Below are 13,032 nucleotides of genomic sequence, written 5' to 3' on the forward strand. Positions count from 1 at the left end.
ACTGACGACGGGGAAGGGTTGGAGCGGAGCCTTGCGCTTGCCCCCACTCTTTCCGCTGGCCTGGCACGTGGGGCAGGACTTGCAGTGGGCCTCCACATTGGCTCGCATCTTGGGCCAGTAGAAGTGGGTGACGAGTCGCTGGTATGTCTTATCTTGGCCTAAGTGTCCGGCCAGGGGCACATCATGGGCCAGGCCCAGGAGAAGACTTCGGAAGCGTAGGGGTACTACTAGTACTCGGGCCGATCCCAACTCGGCCGACTTCTGTTCACTGTACAGCAGTCCGTTCTCCCAGTATACCCAGTGGGTGCCAGTCTGGTCGCCGGACTTGGGCCTCGGCCTGTTGTCGGGGTCCAATGAGGGACGGGCAGGTGGATTGTTCTTGGCAGAACTCTTCACGGGAGGGGCCCCCTTCGCAGGGCCACGGGGCCAGTTCTGGCAAGTCCCCGAGTTGGGTCGGTGTTGCGGGGTCGGAAGGCCCGGATTCTTCGCCGGGAGCGGTTGGTTCGTCCAAAAGGGGGTCGTGGGGTATCCTGGCTCTCGGGGATGGTGGCGGTGTTCAGGGACATGGCCTCTCCCCCCTCGGAGGAAGGTGCCCGGAGAGTCATCGAGCGCGTGGTGGCACATACCCACTCGGGTAGGCCCATCATTTCTAGGTGGGCCCTTCGTTCCACTTGTCCCCACGGGGAGTTCTCCAGGTCGTTGCCCAGGAGGCAGTCCACGGGCTGGGAGGTTCTGACCGCTACTTTTAACTTGCCGGTGACTCCCCCCCATTCGAAAGGGACTAGGGCCATCCGGCAGAGGCTCTCGGAATTGTCTGATGAGATGTCGGGGCAAAAGGCGTCAGGCAGGATCTGATCCTCGGAAATCAGGTGACAGTGGACCGCCGTGACACTCGCCCCCGTGTCCCGGAGCCCCTCGATGCGGTGACCATTGACCGTCACCTGCTGTCGGTACTTCTTCGTGTTGGCGGGCAGGGGCGTTCCGGGGACCATCTCCCGGTCCCCTAGGGAGACCAAGGCCATGGCGGCTGGTTCCCATTCTTCGGAGTCTTCCATCTCTTCCCCCAGGGCTACAGAGGCCATCTGTCGAGCCGGCGGGGTTGTGGTGGTGGTCCGCTGGTACAGGGGACACTGAGGGTCACTGGCATAGTGTCCGGTCTGCTGGCAGCGGAAACATGTGATCCTCCCTCGGGGTCCCGGCCTCCCTGGTGGCCCGGTGCTGGCCGGAGGCGGAGCTGGAAAGGGCGGAGATTGTCCTCTGGGAGGGCTGAGCGGGGATCCCCCCGGGAGCTCCCTTTGCCGGCTTTGGTTCCCTCCGCCCCTCTGGCGGGGGGGTCCCTGATTGTGGCGACCGTAGTCTCCCACAGGGCCCCGGGAGGTCCGGGTGTTCACCCACCGGTCAGCTTCGACGGCCAGTTTCCGAGGGTCTGTGAGTTTGCTGTCCAGGAGGTGCTGGCGTAGCTCTACGAAGCAATTAGCGGCCAAGTGTTCCCATGCGATCAGGTCGAACAGCTCCTCAAAGGTGGAGACCTTGCTGCCCTTGATCCATCCGTCCAAGGCCCGGCTGTAAAAGTTCACGTACTCCACCCATGTGGTACCGGGTATCTTTTTGCAGTCTCTAAACCGTTGCCGGTACATTTCAGGGGTGAGCCCATATCTGGCCACCAGGGCCTCTTTCATGTGACTGTAGGAGTTCATCACGGTGGAGGGCAGGTCCAGCAGGGTATCTCTCCCCTCGCTCAGGAACCGGCCCCACAGCCCAGCCCCCCAGTCTTTCTGCGGGACTCGGTGAGAGGTCATGGCGACTTCGTAGGCCTTGAACCATTGCTAAATGTCGTCGTTCTTATAGTACTCTTTCACCACATCTTTGGGGATGTGGACCTTCGGTTCCACGGTGGAGGAGATGGGTTGCGTTTCCGAGGGTCGGGTCTCCGCCCGCTTGGCCTGGAGCTCGATCTCCTTCAGGCTACGTTCGTGCTCTAGTTGGAGTTTCTTTTCTTCGTGTTCTCTCTGTCGTTTCTTTTCTTCTAGTTCTCCGTGTAGGCGTAATTGTTCCACTGCTAGTTTTTTCTCAGCTAGTTTTATCTCTCCTTCGATTTTTAGTTTTGCTAGTTCCAGTTCGTGGTTGCGACTTCTTTCTCGGTCCGCTAGTTCCTCTGGGGATAGGCCCCCCTCGGGGGCGCCGTTCCTCCCTGGGCTGCTTCGTGGTTCGTTGGGGTGCTCTCCTTCTGCTTGTGACCGGGGAGTTTCTGCCTCGACCCAGGTCTTTAATGCCCCCTGGAAGTCCTCTTTCGTGCTTAGTCCGGTGGTAGCGATTCCAAAGTCTTTGCAAAATTGTTTCAGTTCTCGGTGCGTATACGATTCTAACTGGTCCTTTTGAAATGCCGTGCTTGGGTTGGTGCCTGCGGCACCTAGGGAAGTTTCTCCTTCCATTCTTCTTGGTGGTGCGTAAGCCGTCTACTGCACGATCTCTAGGTGTTGGCTCGGATCCCGTCGCCTGCCACCAAATGTTGGAAGGGGTTCCCCGGGGAGGTTGCGGAATGGGTTCCTGACCACCCTGAGGCCCACCCTTCCCAGATTTAGGCCGAGCAAGAGCAGGGAGGCCCTTCCTGGAAGGGTCTCGCACCTAGGATCGCACGCGCTGCGCTTACTCTCTCTTCGGATAGAGGGACACCACACAGTAGTCGTTATTAAGCTTTTATCGGTAGTTGTCAGGGATCTTTATGATCCGGCAGGCCGGTGCAGAATTAATGCCACAAGCGGCAGCGATCTTGTGATGATGGGAAAGGGGTAGCGGGACAGTCTTTCAATTAGTGTCTCTGCGAGGTATCCGGCGCACAGCTCTCAATCCTCAAGCTGAGGGGATGTTGCGTCTCTTCGGCAATCTCTGCCAATTCTCTTGGAGGAGCGGGCCGCGAGTCACTCAGCAGGCACCGGAGGGTCGTCGTTCAGGGAGCCGCGACGGCGTCAGCAGGGCTCAGATGGTTCAGCGTTACGGGGAGCCGCGACGGCGTCAGCAGGGCTCAGATGGTTCAGAATTCGAGGAGCCGCGACGGCGTCAGCAGGGCTCAGATGGTTCAGCGTTTGGGGAGCCGCGACGGCGTCAGCAGGGCTCAGATGGTTCAGAATTCGAGGAGCCGCGACGGCGTCAGCAGGGCTCAGATGGTTCAGCATTCGGGGAGCCGCGACGGCGTCAGCAGGGCTCAGATGGTTCAGAATTCGAGGAGCCGCGACGGCGTCAGCAGGGCTCAGATGGTTCAGAGTACGGATAGCGGTTCTTCTGTTCGGTGAGCGATCGAGCCGCGACCAGGTCCGCAGGCTCTCGTCAGTCCAGGTCTTCTCTGCCTCTCGTCCCTTCAGCACCTCTTGTTATACTCCCTCTCCTCTTTGAAGTCCGGAGTCCTCGCGGAGAGGGGTCTCGTGCCTGGGGGGCGAGGTGTCGGGGTTTCCTGTCACTCAGCCCCTTGATCTGTTCAGATGTGTCCGGGAGGGACCCCAGACGCCCAGCAGGAGAGGCGCCCGCTCGCCGAGGGCCGGGTGGCCAATCGAAACCTCCCTCGGGAAGAGTCCAGAGGTGTGACAGAGTCGGCGCCTCTCGGTCTGGTTTGGGGGGGGTTTCGTTCTCCCTCGGCCGGGCATGCGTGTTGGGGATCTGGTCGGCCCTCGGGATGTTGGTCCACGGAGGCCGGAAGGTCGTGCCCACGGGGTTCGGCGTGTTTGTAGTGTGACTTGCTGGTCGGGAGGGCCCACGCCACGAGGCCGGTCTCACACCCTCTTTCACTATCCATAGTGGAACCCAGCAGGGATGCCCCTCACTCCCTTCCTCGTCGAGTTTGCAATTGAACCTCTGGCAGCACTGCTTTGTGGGGTGGGGGTGGTCTGTGGGAGTCCGATGTCTGGGGTCATACAGGTAGTATTGCATAGGCGGGTGACTTGTTGATTTATGTTACGGATGTCTAAACCTACTTGAGTGAGATTGAGGGGATCCTAGTGAAATGTTATCAAATTTCAGGGCCTAAAATAAAATAGGAAAAGCTATGTGTTTTCAGAGACGTTTTAAGGCATGGGCAAAGTGGGCTCTGGCCCAGGGCCCCAGCCTTTCAGGGGGGCCCCTGATAGAGCCGGTTCTGTTTTGCAGAGAGTCTTACCCTGATGACATTCAATAATTCTTAAATAGATTGTATCAAATACCTTTTTCCTTTAATTTATTTTTAATGTGGGTGATGTGTAAGAGTCTATTGCAGGCATTTTTACAGATAGATGTGTGTTATGTGTTTAGAAAAAGCTTCTTTCACATCAAAACAGGACCTCACATATGAGAAATGGAAGGGCGTCACAGAGATTATTTGCAGTAATATTAGTGAGCTGCTGCTGTTTTACACAATTTAAAACACGTCACTATCCCTAAATATTACATGTAAACACATTTAGAATCTGGACGAGTGTGCGTGTCACTGTTAGTGACCTGCCAAAGAGGGCACAAAAGATCTGGAATTTGATCATAAATTCAAAGCTAATCTGAACAGGGCCCCAAAATACGTTGGGACCAGGGTCCCCAAAATCCTTAAAATGTCCCTGTGTGTTTTCCCCCTATGCCCGACACCATTCCGCGGCTGCTCAACCATGGTCTGAGTGCCTTATGTCGATCTCCGAACTGCTTTAATTATCTCAGGTTGTGAATTGATCACTCCAAAGCAAATGCCATAGAGGGCAATCTGGCAGCGGGGCTATGGTTGTTAAAGGCCCAGGTAAAGTTGTTGACTTCGCTGCCTCTTTCGATGGAGGAGTGGTGGGGGCATGCGGCGATAGTCAAGATGATTATGCTGCCCAGGCTCCTCTATTATTTTGTCAACCTTCCTGTAGTCTTGCTGTGATCTTTTTTCAGGTTCTGGGACAGCTGATGTAGGGGATGGGTAGAAGGAAATTTTTTTTGACTGTGCTTCAGTTGCCTAACATTAGGGGAATTTGGGAGTTCCAAATTTTAGAAATATTATGTTGCTGCTCAGTAACAGTGGCCTGCCCAGAGGTTTGCAAACTGCTCCCTTACTAAAAGGGTTCTCACCCTGCACTTTTCTTCCAGGGTGCTTTATGCCCTTTTACCCCCAATTCGCACCCTAAGTTTGACTGTCCCAGTTTGGTAGTCGTGGGAGTGTCAATAATGAAAGGCGATCTACTTTATGACTTAGCAGCATCTACCATATGACCCGGCCGTAGCCTTGATGGGCCTACCTCTGCACGCTGTATGGCCCTCTTCCACAACCATGTCCCATTGCTCTGACAAAAACACTATGCAGATCGGGGAACCTTTTACCAATGGTAAACTGATGTCTTTCAGGATATCCTGGACCATTATGCTTTGCATAAAGGGTAATTGATGACTCATGAATGCATTGTTGCTGCATTCTATGATGAAAGAGTCCCCCACACACACAAGCTCCTTCAGACACTGCATAGTTGGTTCGGTGGCTCTCCAGAGCCCAACTGGAGCCTACAGCTTTGGGTCTGTCATTGCTCAGAGACATGTTGGAATCACACATTGGCAAGGTGCTTAACTACAAGGAATGGGGAGAGCAATACAGTACCCACACAAAGTTTCACACAATTCCAAATACAAGCTGATTCAACTATATGTGTTACATAGAGCCTACTTCAAACAGGCCTGGATGGCTGGACCTTTCCTGGTGCCCCCTCACACTGCCCTAAATGCCGCTTTCCTGAGACCGACCTTCTGCACATGCTCTCTTTCTGCTTGATACTAATGCACTTCTGGGGTAGCATGACGAATATCCTCTATAATACTCTATATGTGCCTAAATTACACTCTCCGGAGGTCTGTTTATTGGGGACCTTCACAAGACCTAAGCTAAAAAGGCGGTGGCAAGGATCATTACCTCCCCCTTCTGCTGGCTAGATGTAACATTACCATTGTATGGAAAAGCACCACTCCTCACTCACACTCTGGGCTGCTGCTGAAGGTTGCTCTCTTCATAACGAATAAATCAAATTGTTTACGGAAATTCCCCCTAGCTGGTCTGTTCCTGTTTACCTGAACGAAAAGACTCTGCACTGTACTTTTGTATTGTGATTCTGAATGATATTCCCATTATGTCAGGGTAAGAAGGCATTATAGCAGAGGTGGGTGTCATCATTCCATGGAGGCCAGTAATGTACCAGGTAAAACCACTAATATGTCAGGGTCAGCAGTTTATCTAAGGTGGGAACCATAGTTACATGAATTCTCACAATATCAGGAATTCTGACAAAAATGCGGGGAACCCCCTTATAGTATGGATTGGTACCATCATTGTGTGGACTTCTACAATGAGGCATGTATTACCACTATTATGCAGAGACCAACATTATTGCAGCATTTGTCACAGCAAACACCCACCTGCATGCATATACAGCCCAATAATGAAAGTTTGTTTTAATATGTTATTATTATTCATGGTAACATGAATAGCCATAATATATCTGGAAATCTAACCATTAAACAAGGGGCACAGTTGTAGTACAGCTGAGCATCATCATGCCATGGATTCTACAATGAGGCAAGTGTTAAAACCATTAGACTCTATCACAGAAGAAGGATGTAGAGGGTGAAAAGTTGATGGTGTCTAAACACATCCTCTGGAATAAGCTCAGTCACAAATGCACTAGATCCCCCTTCTAATAGAATTGCTGGCAGTCTCATAAGATCAGATCCTACAAGGAGGAAACAACAAATGGTAGTTCTTCTCAAAGACCCTCACTCATCGAAGTGACACGCTTCATCATCAGGTCCCTCCGTCAATGTCAACATAGGTCTATGGTCAACAGTAGGATCTCCCTGGAGTTCTTTAGGTTGAGGAGCAGGTGAATGTGCCCGATATTTTTGCTCAGTGCCCTCGGGAACCTATGAAAATGAAAGCATACAAATGTGGAGAAGGGTTAATGTCTCAGGAAATGTGTTGGTCACTCCCTATCACATGGTTAAAAAAAACAACTAAATACTTGGGGAGGCTCTGTAATGCAGTCTGCTGGAAATGTGGCAACATGTTTCTGCCCCCAGTCAAAGTATAGAGTATAGAGGGTATAGAGCCTCTTTTGATGGCCACCAGGTCCGCTGACTGGGCAACGCAAATAGACTACTAAGGTTGTGTCGAGTAGATCACAAAGTCATGAACCCGACCGGTCGGGAGCTATTAATTTGGTAATCACCTGAAGAAGGCGATGCAACACCTTAGCCCATATTTTGACTTCTGTATTGAGCAGGGAAATGGATCTATAGGTAGCCCACTGTTCAGTAGGCTTGCCCTCTTTATGGATGAGTATTACAATTGTTGTCCTAAGACTTTAGGGCAAACACCCCTCTTTTCTAGCCTCTTACAGCATATCTCTAATGTATTCTCCCCCTTGTCTCCACAGGCATTTTAAGAATACGGGTGATATTAGGCACCACCTGATTACTGTCTTGCATGTCTCCCATACAACTAGTATTTGTAACTCAAAGCTTTTTGAGTGTCATTCACTTAACTCCCAGGGGGTCTAGTTTCCAGTCAGCTCATCTTTGATTGGCCGGTTGATTCTCTGCATGCATAATGGAGTGTGGTCTGAGCTCCCTCTTTCCCACTTGGTAGTAGTGTGTGTTCCTGAGCCATGACAGTCCAGCCTTGACATGGAGTAAGTGGTCCTGGAGGTGTTAGAGGATTGCCTAACAGTGTGATGTTCCTTTCTCCATATATCCATCAGACTCACAGATGTTGCTAAGGTCTGGAAGTGGTAGTGCCCCTTAAATGGTTGGTTGTTCATAATGATTCTATCTTGCTCTTCCCACATGGTGAGAATGAAGCTGCCCGTTGTACCAGTAATATTGTCCAATGTTTGTGCCAGCCAGTCTCAGAATTTTCCCAACATTATTCACTGTAACCCATGTGGGAAATACCAGGAGGCCACTTTGAACTGCTTCCCATTCCAGTCTCCTCTCACTGCAGCCTAGCACCAACCTGGGTCCACAGCCAAAGGGTGGTGAGAACTCCTGGGTGTCATTTCAATCTTGTGTATTTATAAAATGAGTTTAGTGTTTAGTCCCCAATGTAGCTTCTACTGCCCTTCCTCTCATGTGCATCATGTAGTGTTGACCCCACTCCTTCCCACACCATGTGTAATCCCTGCCTCTCTACTACCTCAGGCTACAAGTGTTGAACTACCAGCTTCCCCAATACTTGAGGTACCTTCCACCAGCCCGGTCCCAACATCAAATCTGCTTGTAATCACTTGTACACCAGTCTCCTCCCCCTTCTCTTGAATGGAGAAATATCACTTGGTCTTTCTCCTGCCTCTGATTGCACTAGTTCTTGTCATGTCTGCCAGTCGTTCTCCCAAGGCCCTCTCCATTGATGCCACTCCAGCTGCCGATGTTTCCTCCCAGGTTACACCCCGGAGACTTCTGTGTATCTTGTGTCTTTCATTCTCCACAAGTTGCAAACACTCCTGCCACTTATGAGCCTCATCCCAGGGACAGAAAAAACAGGACCTCTCCTCAGCCAGGATCCTCAGTTTAGCCTGGAAGATCCTCATATCCTGCAGATTCCATTTTTGGAGTTCTAATTTAACTTTAGCAAAGAATCTTCACTTGGTCTGTACCTCTGGTGTGTAGGCTGGGAAGACAATGATTGTGTGATTTTCAAACTGCATTGGTCCATGTCGTTGGGCCTCCCATAGGATTATGTCACAATCTAAAAATTGAGTATGCTGGCTACAATCAGTTGTGGTCTTGCCCCAGGTTTTGGAGGGGCCCTTGGCATCCAGTGTGATCCTTCCACTACAAAGTAGGGGGCAAGTCCTCGGTATTCACAGTGTTAGCCACAAAGTCCTCTATCAAACACTCTACTCCATACCCACGGCCTTCTCAGGAATGCCCATCAGCCATACATTGTTGCGCCTGGATCTCCCCACTGCTTACTCTACCCTGGCGTGTAGTTGGTGATTCATCTCTTTGAGTTGGCAGACTTCAGCATGAAGTGTTTTGATAGATTCAGTGTGTTCACACAGGGTAACCTCTACTGTGTTCACTCTCTTTGCAATTCACCAACATCTGCCTCAATTAGAGTACTGTCCACTGCCACTTTTTCAATCTTGTCTTCTAAGGCAGCGCTGGTTTCTTTAATGATGTGCAACAATTCTCTGTGTGATGGATCTTGTTCACCCCCCTCCACATACACCGTGGCCAACATTTGCCCACAACCAATGCTTATCATTCACTTCTGATTGTGTATTTGTCCAATCTGTTGGGCCGTGACACTTTTGACCCTTTTCTAAAATCATTTTGAATTATTATGGGGCTTCCGTCTCTCCCCCAATGGCACAGCCAGTAGGCGTATGTTCTGGCTGGCATTTATGCACATGTTTCTTGCTGTCCCCCAATGTTACTGGCCCTTGTCTTTAGGAGGAGTGGCACCACTGGTGCACTCAGTGTCTGCACTTCTCTGTATCTGCTCATGGCTGAGGAGGCTGAAAATGCCCTGGCCATCAGGTGCATGCAACCCCTCTCTAATGCAGCCCACACAGCTCCCTATGCACTAGCCCGTCCCCACAGCAGGGCCCAAGAAGAAGGTTCGATGTTGCTTCATCAGACAGAGCCCTACTTGTCCTCTCCTTCTAGCTTACTGATACTACACAAGTATCCCCAGTCCCCTGCTGCTTCTCATCACAGTAGCCTGCTAGGTTCCATTTACAGCTGATGGCTGCCATTTGTGTCATGACCAGAGCTCCTGCCGGCTTCAGGGTCAGTTTTGTCTTCCCATGGCTGCCCTCCCTGCCTGATCCCTTCTCACCAATGTATGAATGGGGGGAGACAGTGGATTTCTGCTGGTGGTGATCATCCTTGGCGTCAGCATACACGTGGAGCTCCATTTCCCTTTGGCACCAAGGCTACGCCCCCATAATAACTACATTTGGTTATCTTAACACAAATCTACTTACCTAGAATTACCTTGTGATTTATTGGGTGTGTTGATGTAATTGTATGTTTGTCATGTGACATATCATATGCGGTTTAGTGATCTTGTGCCATGTAGTTTATCGGGACACTGAGCTTTCCAACTACTCATTGCACAATTGCATTGGTATCCAAATGCTCTTTCTCTATTTTCTATTTCGTGTAGAGTGAAGAGGACTAGGAGACCAAAGGAAACAAAACCTGGTTGTAGTGTCTCAACCCTTTCCCCTGACAGTGCAGGCAGTGTCAACCAGAAGAACTCCAGACACTGCAAAGAAAATAGGAGAAGGTACAATGATGAAGGAGGCATGATAAGACTTCCCTCTGAGGAGGAGATGTTAAAGTCAGATTTCAAAATCCAGAGAGGGTCTACCTTTGCAAGCTCAAGCCAGAAGAGTATGTCAGCCCATGGCCAATATGGCATAAAACTAACATCCCTGGAAGTCAACCAAGAGGAAGAACTCCTCTGTCCAAAAGGACACGGTGGAGCTCAAACTCACTCAGAACATTCAAAGGAGAAGCTGCGGCCCGCCAACTGTGCAGAAGCAGTGGCATCAGAGCATGATGACTTGATACCCACCTCAGACACTTGGGCTCATCCACAGGACAGTGAGGAGACATTGGCTGGCACAAGAGGCAGAAAGCAGGTCACGACTTGGACGCATGATCTAGAGTTAGCCCAGAGCCTAACTTCATCACTATTTCCAGAAGCAAACCCACAGCAGAAAACCTCAGCAGTGGAAACAGAAGTCAAGTTGAATGAAAAATTATCTAGAGGTCATCAACAAGAGGAGCGTGGGGACGAAGAAGAAAGCTCAGCTGATGAATGGGCATTGTGTCTTCAAAGAAAACAGGGGAAAGTTTGTGAAAAGATCAAAGAAGTTCATCTTCATGATGGGGGCGAAAGAACCACCATAGTCGCAACCAAGGTTGGGAATGATAAAGAAGGATTCTCAGTGGATAGGGTTGTGAGTGGAAGAAGTAGCTTTAGTGAGACTGATGAACCGTCAAGTTCTTCTGATGGCTGCAGACTTGGTAACGAAAAGCTGATGGAACAACATGTGAAAAATAAGAAGAATGTGCTGAATATTTCCGGGAGAAGTGCAGGTAGACTGGGAAAGAAAGGGGAGATAGAGAAGAGGGAATCAAAAGTGTATACAAATATGGTGACAAAGGAGGTGGGTAAAGAAACAGAATTGGACCTGGAGGAAATGGAGGGAAAGAAGCACACAAGGAATGCGGATGAAAGTGAGGAGGAAGACAAGACTCTGAAGGAAGAACCAGGGAAGATAGCCCTACCAGGAAAAAAAGAAGAGGAGAAAGAAGAAAATGAGGAAGAAGAAGTTGTAATGGAGCTGAAAGAGGCAAAGAATGTTTTACATGTGAAATCAGAAAGTAATGATGACAAGGTAGTTATGGAGAAGGAAAGGAACATAGTTCTGAATCAAGAGGAAAGTGAGGAAGAAAGTGAAGACAGCAGTGATCGGGTAGCGTTGCTTATTGTAAAAGAAGTGGCGAAGGCGGCAGAGGACAACACAGAAGAAGATGGAGAGAGTGCCGACTCTGAGAAGGAGGAGGGGATGCCTAACGAGGAGCAGGATTTTAATGTGAACACAATGAAAAAACTGGAGAAAGAGGAGCACTCTCAATCCCTGAAGTCTGAAAGATGCCAATCCTCCAGTGAACAAGAGATCGAAGATAGCTCTGAGACTCAGGTAGATGAGGACCTCTCCGAGGGTGACCAGGAAAGCAGCCTTGGACCCAAGAAAGGAAAGCTAGGAGGCTCAGAGGATGAGGACGGAGGCTCAGTGGATGCTGAATCTGATGAAGAGGAGGATGAAAGCACAGAAGAAGCAAAATCTAAGAGGTACATCACCAATTCTTTTGAGCAGAGGTGTGTATTTGTTCTGTGTCAGTTTGGTGAGGAAGTGTTGGTGTGAGAATCTGGCGCGTGATGAGCGGTAAAACATATAGGCTGAGATAGAATGTTGTGAGGTGTGGTCAAGGTTTATGAAACTAAAATAGTAGAGGGGATTAAGGACAGAAAGCTGCAATGTACGTTTGAAGGAGAAAAAATGAAAGAGAAATGTCCAAATACATATTTTATAGCCTCTATAGGCATGCATAAAACGTGGCTCTTGGGACTATCAAAAAGAGATCAAATAGAGCCAATCTTCCCATAGTTAAGAAATCTCCAGAGTAAAAAAGTGAAATATATATTGTACAGAGGAAATAGGGAAAATGTACTGGTTGAGCATTGATGAGCAATAAATATAAGGTGGGTGAAATGAAAGGTTGGATAAGGAATGGCGCTTAAGCAACAAGAATACTCAGGGCTAGTGTAGCACCTTGATGGAGAGTTTTGTATTTTCTGGAATTGCTAGGTGCAGAATGTTTGTATGGATGATCACGGAGTAATTATGGGAAACATTGATTTAGGCGGTGTGATTCTGCTGGGTGGATGGAACGTAACAGAAGCAAGGGATGAAGGATGCCCAGACAAGGATTGAAGTAGATCAAAGACTTGAGGTGTGTTAGTTCCGATTCAAAGGAGCTATTACACTCACAGACATCCAAACTTGCTCAAAGGTGAACCTGCACATGTATAATTCTGCACCCTTCATAAGCAACAACTTTCATTTTTGTGTTTTGTTTACAGGAACAGTGAATCAGGAAGTGAAAGTACAACAGCATCCCACAAAGGTAGGCTTTAATTGTATAATGCACTTCATAAGGACATGTGAGCCTTTGTGTACTGTTTCTCTGTTTGATTGAAGTTTCAACAATTACTTTAGTACACACATACATAGCTGTCTTGAAAAGAGAGACCTCAAAATCAAAAGGTCCTTCGGAATTCATTAGTCAGACAAAGGCTGTTACTTGGAGTTTTATGGACAAACCATCACCTGGGGCAACTTATCTCGACAGACGCCCACTCACCAAATTTAGAGTGCTGCCACGGGGAGTACTTCAGTTAAAAAAGTAATTGCCAACTGACCAAGACAAGGAGATCACTGATTTGTTTTCCATAAATACGTCTTCCCCCAACCCCAA

At 49.4% G+C, this 13,032-nt stretch overlaps 1 protein-coding gene across 1 annotated transcript in view; it reads left to right on the plus strand.

Moving 5' to 3' along the window:
- LOC146798473 (uncharacterized) overlaps positions 1-13,032 on the plus strand; it is a 613,542-nt gene that overhangs the window by 431,434 nt on the left and 169,076 nt on the right. Inside the window, exons 6-7 of the mRNA XM_085627975.1 lie at positions 10,145-11,845; positions 12,638-12,681. Of these exons, the coding sequence (XP_085484101.1) occupies positions 10,145-11,845; positions 12,638-12,681 (1,745 nt within the window). The remainder of the gene's footprint in view (positions 1-10,144; positions 11,846-12,637; positions 12,682-13,032) is intronic.

This window comes from Triturus cristatus, chromosome 9 (genome assembly GCF_964204655.1).
Source record: "Triturus cristatus chromosome 9, aTriCri1.1, whole genome shotgun sequence".
NCBI lineage: Eukaryota > Metazoa > Chordata > Amphibia > Caudata > Salamandridae > Triturus > Triturus cristatus.